We start from the raw sequence: 12,955 nt of genomic DNA on the forward strand, positions 1-12,955 counted from the left end.
TTGTAACAAAGCTGCTATTTGGGACTCTGACTATTTCCCTCAGTCCTTGTTATAGTTATTTAGGTTCTCCAGTCAAGCCTCACATCCCTTCCCCCGGGTATCTTTATTGCTCTCAAAAATAACAGCGGCTGGGTTGGTCTTCTGTCACCTGCAACCATTACCTTCTCAGGTACTTCACTGCCACCATTGATGCTGTTGTCCCCTTTTACTCTTGTAGTAGCTGGCTAAGAACCAGGTGTGTTTTTAAAGTACAAACAAGTTTATTTAATAGATGTTCTTAAGCAAGATTGGTTATGTTCCAAGTTCTCAAGCATGTGGTTTTTAGATAGGTTCTTTACTTATACTGTAGTTTCAACAGTCTTTATTATATTGCCAATTGATATCAACCTACCTATAACCCTCTACAACCCCCACACACCCTCCAGCCTTCTCTATCCCAGCGAATGTCAAAATCTATCTACCATCAACTCTTTCAAATACAAATTGGCCATTCTACATTCACCCAGCCAATCATGCGCAGCACTCACCAACATTCCATACTCTCATTCCCCCCTCCCAACTCTCATTACTTACCATATCCAACTTAATAAAACCTCAATTACCACAACATCATGCCTGCTCCCTTCTCTAATCTCTTTCCTACCAATATCACACCTGTAAGGGTCCCTAGGCCTTGTGTTCTGATAACTTTTAAACTTCTGGGTAGTTGGAATATTCTTAAGTATTCCACAGTATCTCAGTCCTTAAGCTAATAGGTATAGAGTGCACATCTCAGTCAATTAAAGCAAACTTTCAGAAGTTTCAAAGACTGTAGTGTGTGTTTACTTAGGTTTTGCCCCCCCCTTTTCAATAGGTTTATTTCATTTTTGGGGGGGTAGGGATAGATGTGCAAAACCACTATTTTTTCTGTAAATCAACTTATTTTATGCAGTATACAAATGTAATAATAATTTAGTCATTATGTGTATGGATAAAGAATGAAATTAGTCTTGATACATTCAGACCAGTTATAGGGTTCTCAGGCTCAGGGCCTGAGAATGATTCTGTATCTTTAAGAGGAGAGAAAATTCAGCCAAGTGCAAGTTTTCTTGCAACACTGTAATGGGAAAAACCACAAGGTGAAATTCTCCCTTCCTCCTGCACAACTTTTAAAGATACAGAAGACCTCTTGGTTGCCAGGCCCAGCCTTCAAGAGGCCTTTCACCTTGTGGCTTTTCCCATTACAGTACTGCAAGAACACCTGCACTTGACTGAATTTTCTCTTCTCTTAAATATACAGAATCATTCTCAGGCTCTGAGCCTGGCAACCCTACTACCAAGTCAGTGCTTAAATACAAGGCTGAGTTAAGTATATGTTATGTGAAAAAAATATTTTGTTTTGTTTAGAACCTATAACTAATCAATTTGATGGACTCAGTTCTATTATCTTGGATAAGACAGAGAAAATAAAGACAAACTTATATCTCAATGCCATTTCTAATCAATCCATGTTATGTTCCTTCTCCCCCCTCCAAGTAAAAAATACTGGTTGGTTCAGGTTTTTTTCCTAATGAAAGTGTTTAACCCCTTGATCATTTTAGTTTTCCTTTCTGTAATTTCTCTAACTCTGTGATATCCTTTTGAGATAGAGCAACCCAGACTGTACACAGCATTCTAAATGTGGGTTTGTGTATAATAACTATATTTACATATATATAAAATTATTACATTTGGGTGTAAAGGCTTGGCATTATGAATATAAGCTCGTTTGAGCCTTTGACTGTCACATCCTACTTATGACAGAAATTTAGAAGCTCTTGATTGCAGTTTGCAGTTTTGTGGGCTACTTGTGGATTGTACAGTTGATAGCTTGCTGGGTTTGGCCAAAATAGCAACTGTGATTTGCCATAAAGTGCCATCAGAAACATTTTATTGCTGGCTTGCATGTAACACTAAGCCAAACTGACTTAGTATGAATATGTGTGCTCCTGGAGAGGAGACTATGACTGTTCTGCTCCTTCTCCAGTCCTGCTGCTGTGATGGTGCTGTGAGTGAAGCCATGGTTTGCCTTAGTATGTTGTCCAAATCCGGTTTTGTGGTTTGTCTGGAATGAGACCATGAGCTGTAACCAAGGTTTTCTTGGGCTTACAGCTCATGGTTTGTTTGGAGGAAACTAACCATGAGCCTGGGTTTGGATGACATACTAACCAAACCATGGCTTAGCTCACCGCAGTGCAGCAGTAAGAGGACTGGGGGAAGAGTGCAGTAGCTGTGGTCTCCTCTCTGAGCACAGTCACACTCATGCATTCATGCTAAGTCATAATTTGGCTTAGTGTAACATGCAAACCAGCTCAGTGGCTGCATTTGGGTGATCAGATAATCTGGAACAAGTTTTGTATGCAGGATAAGTGAACAGAACTATAAAGTGTGGTGAGTCCCCTTTCCCAGCTCCCCCTTCTTAGCCCACAGTCTGCGGCTGTTCATATTTGGGTCAGTGTAAGAACCTTTACCTCTTCCAATGTAACATAGCATGTTGGTTCCTTCCTCCAGGATTTAATTCTGGAGGATAGCTGTTTTATACGTAGAACTTACTCCACAACAAGCCTGCACAGAACTATAGCTTTACAATTCTAACTATGATGCTGTTGCAAATAAAAAAAGAAAAGAAATAAAGTAATAAGAAATAGGCAGCTTCTATTGATTAGAGAGAGATTAAGATAACAAATTTGGTGATTTACTGTTCTATTTTTCTGACTATGGATTTCTAGAAGTCTGTACAGACCATTGGTGAAGAACAAACGCAAAATCACTACACTGAGCTCCTTGTGTTGAAAGGTCATCACGATATAGTGCGATTTCTAGTGGCAATAGATGATTACAGGTAAGACATTACTTTCATGATCCCCGTTTTGCAACACAGGGGTGATGTCACTGAAAGTCTTTAAAAAATAATCTGTTTCTTCTCCCCCAAATTGAAGGAAGTATGACAGGTAGCTTAGATCTAAAATGTGCATGTAAGGAAGATATATCTTTACAAACCTTTTAGCTGAAATTTAATTAAAATATGCCCGCTATGTTTTTGACTTAAATAGAATTCTTTCCCAAAATATGGCAGTTTAGACACTGAAGCTTAACGCACAGGTGGGCCACTTATTTCAGAAATTATGTTACTATATTTTCTCACAGTGCAGTACTGAGCCAATTTTTATGCTCTCCCGTAATCACCAATGATCTACCTACCTTTAATTGCAAATTCCTCACACATCATATGATGCATTAATGTCAGAAAGAGTTATCTCATAGCCACAACACACATTATTGGAGTTTGGTACCTTTCAGTGCATTACCTTTAATAAAGTTTTACCCAGAGAAAACTTCTCTAACACTGGGATATTCAGATGTAAAGCTACACCATGGTTTGGCATTATATGCACAGGCAAACATGAGGAGGGCTGAACCTTGAGCTGGGGACGTCCCTGTGCTCCCTCTCACTCACTCACTTTTTCTCTCCCCCCCCCCACTTCCTCACACTCTAGGGCTTCTAAATTGACTTCCTAGAAACATAGAATAGTAGAGTTGGAAGGGGCCTATAAGACCATCGAATCCAACCCCCTGCTCAATGCAGGAATCCAACCTAAAGCATTCCCACTGTACAGCTGCCTCTTGAATGCTTGCAGTGTTGGAGAGGCCACCACCTTCCTAGCTAATTGGCTCCATTGTCGTACCGCTCTAACAGTTAGAATTTTTTTTCTGATGTTCAGTCAAAATCTGACTTCCTGTAACTTGAGCCTATTATTCCATGTCCTGCACTCTGGGTTGACCGAGAAGAGATCTTGGCCCCCTCTCTGTGACATGTTATGATAGACAATGTGCTAGCATATCTCTCCTCAGTCTTCTCTTCTCAAGGCTAAACATGCCTAGTTCTTTTAGACTCTCCTCATAGGACTTTGTTTCCAGTCCCCTAATCATCTTTGTTGCCCTCCTCTGAACCTGTTCCATTTTTTCTGCATCCTTCTTAAAGTGTGTCCAGAACTGGAGCAGTGTTCAAGATGAGGCCTAATCGGTGCTGAATAGAGGGGAACTAGTACTTCACACAATTTGGAAACTATACTTCTGTTATTGCAGCCTAAAATAGCATTTGCCTTTTTTGTAGCCATATTGCACTGTTGGCTCTTATTCAGCTTGTGATCAGCAACAATTCCAAGATCCTTCTCACACGTCGTATGGCTGAGTCAAGTATCCCCCATCTTAAAACTGCATTTGGTTTCTTTTTCCTATGTGTAGAACTTTGTACTTATCCCTGATAGGTTTCATTCTGTTATTTTCAGCCCAATGTTCCAGCCTATCAAGATCACTGTGAATTTTGTTTCTGTCCTCCAGCTTTTGTATAATCTGCAGATTTGATAAGCATTCCCTGCACTTCCTCATCCAAGTCATTAATAAAAATGTGAAGAGTGCTGGACTGAGCCTTGCAGTATTCTGCTCGTTATGTCCCCCCAGAATGAGAAGGAACCATTAATAAACACTCTTTGAGTATGATTATGTAGCCAACTGTGGATCCACCTGATAGTTGTTCCATCCAGCTCACATATAGCTAGCTTGCTCATCAGAATATCATGGGGCACTTTGTTAAAAGCTTTGCTGAAGTCAAAATATATTATGTCCACAGTATTTCCACAGTCTACCAGGGAGATTACTGTGACGCCCTTCCCTGGTTCTCCCTGTCAGGTTCCCACCTGCTTGTGGCTACTGCCTTTCACTAGGCACCACCAGGGACACCACCAGTCCAGACCGTCCTTTATATGGTTTCTCACTCCGCTCTAGCACAGATCTCACTAGATCCCACTGCTAGGCAGCACCACCAGTCACGTCTTATAACCAATACTCCCAGAGACTTTGCCTGAGTCTCTCTCTAGCTGGTTACTTTTGTGACTGCGTGCTTATGCTGTTCCCAACCCCCTTGTATCTTTATATACAAGCATACAACTCTGGGTTGCTCTGGATACTTGACTTGTTACTATTTCTCCCTTCACCGCTGCCACCATTAGATACCTTATGGAACTCCCTCCCACAAGATCTACGGCACACCTCTTCCCTAAATGTATTCCGTAAAGCCTTAAAGACCTGGCTCTTTCAACAGGCCTTTGGGATTTCCGGGGAGGGTTAACTGTTATGACTGAATTGCCTCTAACCCTGTACTAGTATTGTTCTTGCTGCTATATTGTTTTTACATTGTATTATTGTATTTTATTGTATTGTGTTTTAATTGTTTATATGTACGTCGCCTAGAGTGGCCAATGGCCAGATAGGCGACACATAAATTAAATTTTATTATTTATTATTATTATACTGCTTCTGTTCAGCCTTGGTAATTACCTTGCCCTCCCTTCTGGTCTGTATATTCCCCAGCCAAGGATCAGGCCTTTGGTAAAGCAAAGAAGTATTTATTTACTAATAACAGGAACTAACAAGATTACTTTAGGAATGTTTCACAAGTGTATGGTTTCATATATGGTTACTCTTTATGTTTCTGTTCATATATATCCTCTTTAAATATCAGCCAAATCCAATCCAAACTTCCCTCAGAACTCTGCCAACCAACTCAACAACCTCTCTCTAACCGACTCTCTCTCTGACTCTCCTCCTCCTCCTCCTTCATCACTCACAAACCTCCATTTATACCTTCAGCCAGCCAGCCACTCAGCCAATCATCATCCAGCACACTTCAGCTTCTCACCCATGTACTTCCCCTTTCAGTCAATTACCATACATCACCTAATAGACCCGCACTTACCATATTTACAGATGCTAACTTACAGGAACATCACATTTCCCCCCCCTTAAATAACAGCAGAGTATTTCTCCTGTACCCAGGATTAATACGTCGTGTTTATATACAAGTGTCCATCACTTTGGGGTAAAGTGTCCTTTTCAAATTACATCTTGCTCACTTGATTGTAGTATCCGCCATCTGCCTCGACAGTCCATCTGCCAACACGTTGTCCTTTCCCTTGATGTAAATAAAGTCTATCTGGTACTCCTGCAGTGCCCAGGACCACCTTTGCAGCATGGTGTTGCTATTTTTCATAGTGTCCAGCCACAGCAACATGCGATGATCTGTGATGACTGTGCACTTCCTTCCCCAGACGTAGGGTCTCAGCTTTCCCAGGCCCCACATGACTGCCAGGCACTCCTTCTGGACCGAAGAGTAGTTTCTTTCCCTTGACGACAGTTTACGACTTAAGTAGGCAATGGGGTGCTTGATGCCCTCTCGCTCTTGCATCAGCACAACTCCAAGAGCCAAATCAGATGCATCTGTTGCCACTATAAACGGTTGTTCAAAGTCCGGAGGTATCAATATCGGACCCTAACACAGCGCTTGCTTCAGTTGGTCGAAAGCCTTTTGGCACCGTTCATCCCATCTCACACACTCAGCACACTTTTTCTGTGTTAACTCATGCAGTGGGGTTGCTATCTCACCAAACCCCTTTATAAACTTTCTGTAAAAACCAGCCATACCTAAAAATGCTCTCCCTTGTTTCCTGATTTCCTCAAGCACTCTTTCATTCTGACTCACTCGTTTGTGTAATGAGAAAGAAATAATTGGGCTTGACTCCTTTAAATGACTGGGATGCTTGGGTAAGGTACATGTTATGTCTGCACCATGAAGCTTTTTAACCCCATGATCTAGAGTCATTAGGATTTTTACTTCTGTAGACAGACTAGTGAAGAAATCCTTCAAGAACCCCAGGGTATCCTGATCAATATTGAGACGAAGTGGCACTAATGACACTAGTAAACAACACTCTTGTGATCTGCCCGACTCAGGACACACCTGCAATGCTTTGACTGTCAACATATTAGAATGTGCCTTTCTAAACATTTCTTTACTACAGTAAAGGTATAGAAATTTATTTATCTGAGATGTATCCAAACTATATCTGTTCTCAAGATCTTGAACCGCAACCACTTGACAAGAAACTGGTTGCTTTAACAAGTTGACCTCACATTCTGATTCGCCAGATGGATATACTTCTGGCTTGAATCTCACCCTGCTTAATTGTATTTTCATCAAGAAATCTGGGTTCCTTCCTCTTTCCCCACAGGATGTATTACACCCATGCCTCGTGGATGTATGAGAAGGAAAACTCTGAAGACTAATATAGTTTTTAACCAAAGATGTAGGTTGTGCACTTCCAAAGTCCTTCCCCCCATAAAAGTACCAAATGGGTGAGGTTTCTTTCACAACATAACACACAAACGGAATAGGAAATCTTAGTAGAGCTTTTGATTTCCCCCCACTTTCCCCCACATTTTCACAGTGGTTCTCCTATTCATTAGGCAACCTCAGCCTGTACAGCACACCATTCTCCCACACAGTTTGATCCCTCAGAGTTTCTGTAAAGGGAATTCTGCTTTGGAGGGCTTTTTCCTTCATTACATTCAAACTGCTATCACGTTTCAGCTCCTCCCTGAATTCCTGTGTCTCTGTGTCAGACCCCATTTGTAACACTGTTTCATTCATTCTAGGCATACTAACAGTTGTTATGGCAACCTCAGGCTCAATCACAGGTTCCACCCTGTTTTCTTTAGCCTCTGACAAAATGGCTTCTGCTGCTTTGCCAAGTTGTTGTCTAGTCACCACAAAAATATTTCCTCCTGCCCCCATAATATCTCTGCCCAGAATCACAGGTTCTTCTTGCTGAGCATTGATACCCACTCTGTACGTCTCCTCCTTTCCCCTCCATTTTAGTTTTATTAGGGCCATGGGAATATTTTCTGGTTCGCCTCTTACCCCTTGGATTACCAGCTTTTCCTGAGGTAAAATTTCTTCAGATTTTATTAAATCTGGCCTCAGTAAGGTCTGAGCAGCCCCAGTATCTAGCAAAGCCCAATATTTTGTCCCTTGTACACATACTTCTTCTCTCAAGCTTGAGTCCAAATCTTGGACCTTTGACCAGCTTATTTGACAGAACTGTATCTTTTTCGGTTCTCCCTCTCTCAGTTCACTCTTTACTGTCCTTCCTTGAACAGGATTACTGAGGGGGTTTACACTCTCACATTGAAAACGCAGATGGCCTGGCTTCCCACATCGGTAACAGATTTTCTCCTCTGTTTTAGGGAACACAGACCCAAACTGAGGTGTCTTGTGCCCTCCTGATTTTATTTGAGGGTTTACTCTCTGTGGTGCCACATCTTTTCTGCCATTGTTATTTGGTCTCAGTTTAAAATCTCTTAGTGGTTTTGCCATCCACCCAGATCTGTTTGAGGCAAAATGATCTGCTAGCTGTGCTGCTTCTGTTACAGATTTAGGGGCACGATCTTTCACCAGCAACCTAATTTCGGGCGGCAATTGATGGTACAACTGATCCAATATCATGAGGTTTTTCACTTTCTCCACAGACTGAGCTTTTGCACTTGTCAGCCATTTCCCAAATATGTCCATCAGTTTTGTCCCCAGCTCCACGAAAGACCTCCCTGTCTGTATCTGGCAGTTTCTGAAAAGCTTTCTAAAATAATCAGGCCCCAGTCTGAATCTTTTAAACACTGCTTCTTTGAATTCAGCATATGTTACTGGCCTGTCTGAGGGGAAGTACTGATACACTTCAGCTAATTCCCCTTTAATCAGATTTGATAAATACTGCATGTATTTATCTTCAGGTAGCCCCCACATCTGAGCTGCCTTTTCAAATGTTGTGAGATAAATTTGAGGATCTTGACCAGGCTCATAGACAGCAAAGTCCTTTGGAGTAATTTTTATTTTTTCTCCATCTTTCTCTTTCCTTGTCTCCTCAGAGCGAAATTTCTCTCTATCCAATTTTAATCTTTCCACTTGTATCTCAGCATCCATTCTCATCCTTTCAGTCTCTAACATTCGCTGCTTTTCCTTTTCCTCCACCTCCATTCTCAACCTTTCAGTTTCCAACACACGTTGCTTTTCCTTTTCCTCCACCTCCATTTTAAATCTTTCCGCCTCCATTCTCACTTTCACCATTGCAATCTCTCTGTCCTTATCTTTTTCCTCACGTTCCCATCTTAACTTCTCTCTTAAATACTCTATATAGGCAGGATTACTTGAGCACCCTTCTGGGGTCTCCTCTCTTGCAGGTTCTTTGGTTTGGATTGTCGTATATGTTATTAATGCCACTCTCAATTCATCCACCCCTTTACCCTCATGAGGTAACTGGAACATTATACATTTTTCCACCAGCTTCTCTCTCTTCATCTTCATGAACTCAGCCATGTTTCTCGGAGCTCACTCACTCTTTGCCACTCACTCACAAGTAATCTTTATTTGTTATTCCTTTACAGTCACTCCACTGTTTAGGGACTCTCTTTTTGTTCGTATCCTCTTTTGTTCGTATCCCACCGCTACAGCCACCACATGTGACGTCCTTCCCTGGTTCTCCCATGTCAGGTTCCCACCTGCTTGTGGCTACTGCCTTTCACTAGGCACCACCAGGGACACCACCAGTCCGGACCGTCCTTTATATGGTTTCTCACTCCGCTCTAGCACAGATCTCACTAGATCCCACTGCTAGGCAGCACCACCAGTCACATCCTATAACCAATACTCCCAGAGACTTTGCCTGAGTCTCTCTCTAGCTGGTTACTTTTGTGACTGCGTGCTTATGCTGTTCCCAACCCCCTTGTATCTTTATATACAAGCATACAACTCTGGGTTGCTCTGGATACTTGACTTGTTACTATTTTTCCCTTCACCGCTGCCACCATTAGATACTGCTTCTGTTCAGCCTTGGTAATTACCTTGCCCTCCCTTCTGGTCTGTATATTCCCCAGTCAAGGATCAGGCCTTTGGTAAAGCAAAGAAGTATTTATTTACTAATAACAGGAAATAACAAGATTACTTTAGGAATGTTTCACAAGCGTATGGTTTCATATATGGTTACTCTTTATGTTTCTGTTCATATATATCCTCTTTAAATATCAGCCAAATCCAATCCAAACTTCCCTCAGAACTCTGCCAACCAACTCAACAACCTTTCTCTAACCATCTCTCTCTCTCTCTAACCGTCTCTCTCTCTCTAACCGTCTCTCTAACCGTCTCTCTAACCGACTCTCCAACTCTCTCCTCCTCCTTCATCACTCACAAACCTCCATTTATACCTTCAGCCAGCCAGCCACTCAGCCAATCATCATCCAGCACACTTCAGCTTCTCACCCATGTACTCCCCCTTTCTCTCTCAGTCAATTACCATACATCACCTAATAGACCCGCACTTACCATATTTACAGATGCTAACTTACAGGAACATCACAGTTACCCAATCAAAAAATGAGATAAGAGTAGTCTGGTGGGATTTGTTCTTGACAAATCCATATTGGCTTCACTGCATTGTTTTCAAGATGCTTATAGACTGACCACTTCATAATCTGCTCCAGAATTTTCTCAGGGACTGATGTCAGGCTGTAATTCCCAGGTTCTTCCTTTTTGCCCTTTTTGAAAATGGGGACAACATTAGTCCTCCTCCAGTCATCCAACACTTGATCCATCCTCCATGATTCTGCAAAGATAATAGACAGTGGTTCCGGGAGTTTTTCAGCCAGTTCTTCCATTCCTCTAGGATGCAGTTCATCACGCCCTGGAGATTTGAACTCATTCAAAGTGATTAGATATTCCTTGACCATTTGTCTATCAGTCTCAAGCTGCAATCCTGCCTCTTCAACTTCATGTTTGCCAGGAGGGTCGTAGAAAAGTAGGAATTGAACACTTCTGCCTTTTCTTTGTCATCTGTTACCATTTTACCATCCTCATTGAGTAGCTGTACCACCATTTATTTCCTCTGTCTTTTTCTATGCATGTACCTGAAGAAAACTTTTTTGTTGCTTTTAGCATCTCTCACCTCTTTCTTAGCTTTGGCCTTCCTGACGCCATCCCTTCAATTCCATGCTACCTGTCTGTACTCTTCTTTTGCAGCCTTGCCTTCCTTCCACTCCCTATATGTGTCCTTTTCTGTTTTCAGGTCACGTCTAAGGTTTTTGTGAAGCCACATTTGCTTCTTCTGCTGTCTTCCCCTTTTTTTCCTTGTTGGAATTGTTTGCCATTGTGCCTTTAGAATGTCTTTTTCTAGAAACTCCCACCCATCTTGGACTCTTTCTCATTAGGGTTCCTTGCCATGGAACCTTACTTACCATTGTTCTGAGTTTATTAAAATCGACTTTCCTGAAGTCCAGGGTGTGCATACAGCTACTCTCAGTTTTTGCTTCCTTTAAAATCAAGAATCCTGTTGTCAGCAGCCGCACTTTGTCATTCAGTCCAAACACAACCAGCTATGATTGCTGAAAGCATAGTTTCCCCTTAAACCTGGAGCCTACATCATAGTTAAATTCTGGTTTGAACAAACAAAAAGCCAATTTAGAAGTTGTAGCATGCAAGGGGAGGAAGGAGCACATGATCCCAAGACTCTGCTCATACATAAATACATTTGAATGTGCACAGTAAACACTAATGATGCCACCTTAAACAATCACATCTGTCATGTTCTGCATACATTTCTTCTTGATCTCTTTTGGCTAAGATCATGAGCTGGCTGACATCTGCTGTAGATTGCCTATCAGTTTGTGAATTTCTCCGTCAATTGGCTGATCCATTAGGATAACACAAGAGTCTGGTGATCAAAGTTGGAAGAACTATGGCTTCAGTTTAGTGTATGAGTTCTTATCATAGCCTACAGTTGTATGGGAGTGGAACAATTGGGAGGAACTGGCAACCAGCCAGATTCTAGCGTAAAGAAGAAGCCTGAGGGAAGATCTTGTGTTTCTGTGTTTGTATTCCTCAAAGCAGCTATCGGGGGTGGTGGTGGGGGAAGCACTCTTCATGATCCATTATCAGATTCTTGACCTATGGTGAGGTTCTCACATGATTATTTTTAAAAAGAGAGGTGCATATCCTTAAAATTACCTGATTTGTAGCATTTGCTAACACTTTGCTACTATAATTTTCCAGGCCCCTTGGAGAAGTGTAGAAGGAAGCCTGTATTAGTAATGTCAGAATTTATTTGCAGCTTCACAGATTTAAGGAGGACACCCCCTCTCCAAAAGCTTAGTAGTCTCTGACAAATGTAGTGCCTTCCCAAACACACTTACTGAGAGATTCTGTCTTCTTTGGAAAAGATGCGTGTGATAATAGTTTTGAGAAATCCACCTTTGATTCCTTTGCTATATTTGTAGCTTTGTTTGTGAAAAAACCCCTGTGATTGGCTTTTTAATTACAGTGGGTGATATCCAACTAAGTGATACTTACAGTAGACCCATTGAAATAATTGAATTGAATTTAAGTCCACTGATTTCAATGAGTATGATGTGTGTTGGATGTCACCTAAAGTTCTAAATCTATTTTGTGTCAATATTCTGTTACGTATGCATTTCCTTGTCTGCTGAGTTCTAGTGTTACACAAGTAGATACTATGGCTTGGATCCTAACAAGAAATTAACTTAAGGAAGTGCACAGATGGCAAATTTCCCATGCTCCCTCCCTCCTGTGCCATACTCTTCCAAAAAGCCTCTCTAGAAGTTTGAAAGGTGAATCTATGCCTTCCAAACCTCTGCAGATTCATGTCTTCCAAAATCATTATGGATGCTACTCCACTTATCAGGTGTCGGAATAACAACTTTTCCACTACATATTTTATATAGTATTCAATTTCTTTCTCAAATTCAGCTAAAGTTAGTCATGACTGGAGTTTCAATCCTATACAAATTTACATGGGAGTAAATTGAGTTGCATTGAATATAGTGTGGCTTAGTTCTTAGAGATGTGAAGGATTGGGGGGAAAACAGAAAAAAAAGGGGGGGAGGTATTTCCCCCTCTTTTTTTCTGGAAAAATTGGGGGGGGGAAACCAGAACAATGGAAAAAATAGTTTTTTCCCTTTTTTTTGGTGAACCTTCACATCTTTAGTTCTGAATAAACATGCATAGGATTGTGCTGCGCATCCTGTCGAAAGCAATGTAAAA

The 12,955-nt window shown here is 41.4% G+C and overlaps 1 protein-coding gene across 2 annotated transcripts in view; it reads left to right on the top strand.

Annotated features, from left to right (window-relative positions):
• The window catches only part of WDR41 (WD repeat domain 41), a 36,315-nt gene that overhangs the window by 1,586 nt on the left and 21,774 nt on the right, over window positions 1-12,955 (top strand). For both annotated transcript variants that reach the window (XM_061620283.1, XM_061620274.1), the window contains exon 2: window positions 2,748-2,860. In XM_061620283.1, the coding sequence (XP_061476267.1) occupies window positions 2,748-2,860 (113 nt within the window). The remainder of the gene's footprint in view (window positions 1-2,747; window positions 2,861-12,955) is intronic.

The sequence above is a fragment of the Rhineura floridana genome, chromosome 1, assembly GCF_030035675.1.
Source record: "Rhineura floridana isolate rRhiFlo1 chromosome 1, rRhiFlo1.hap2, whole genome shotgun sequence".
Lineage (NCBI taxonomy): Eukaryota > Metazoa > Chordata > Lepidosauria > Squamata > Rhineuridae > Rhineura > Rhineura floridana.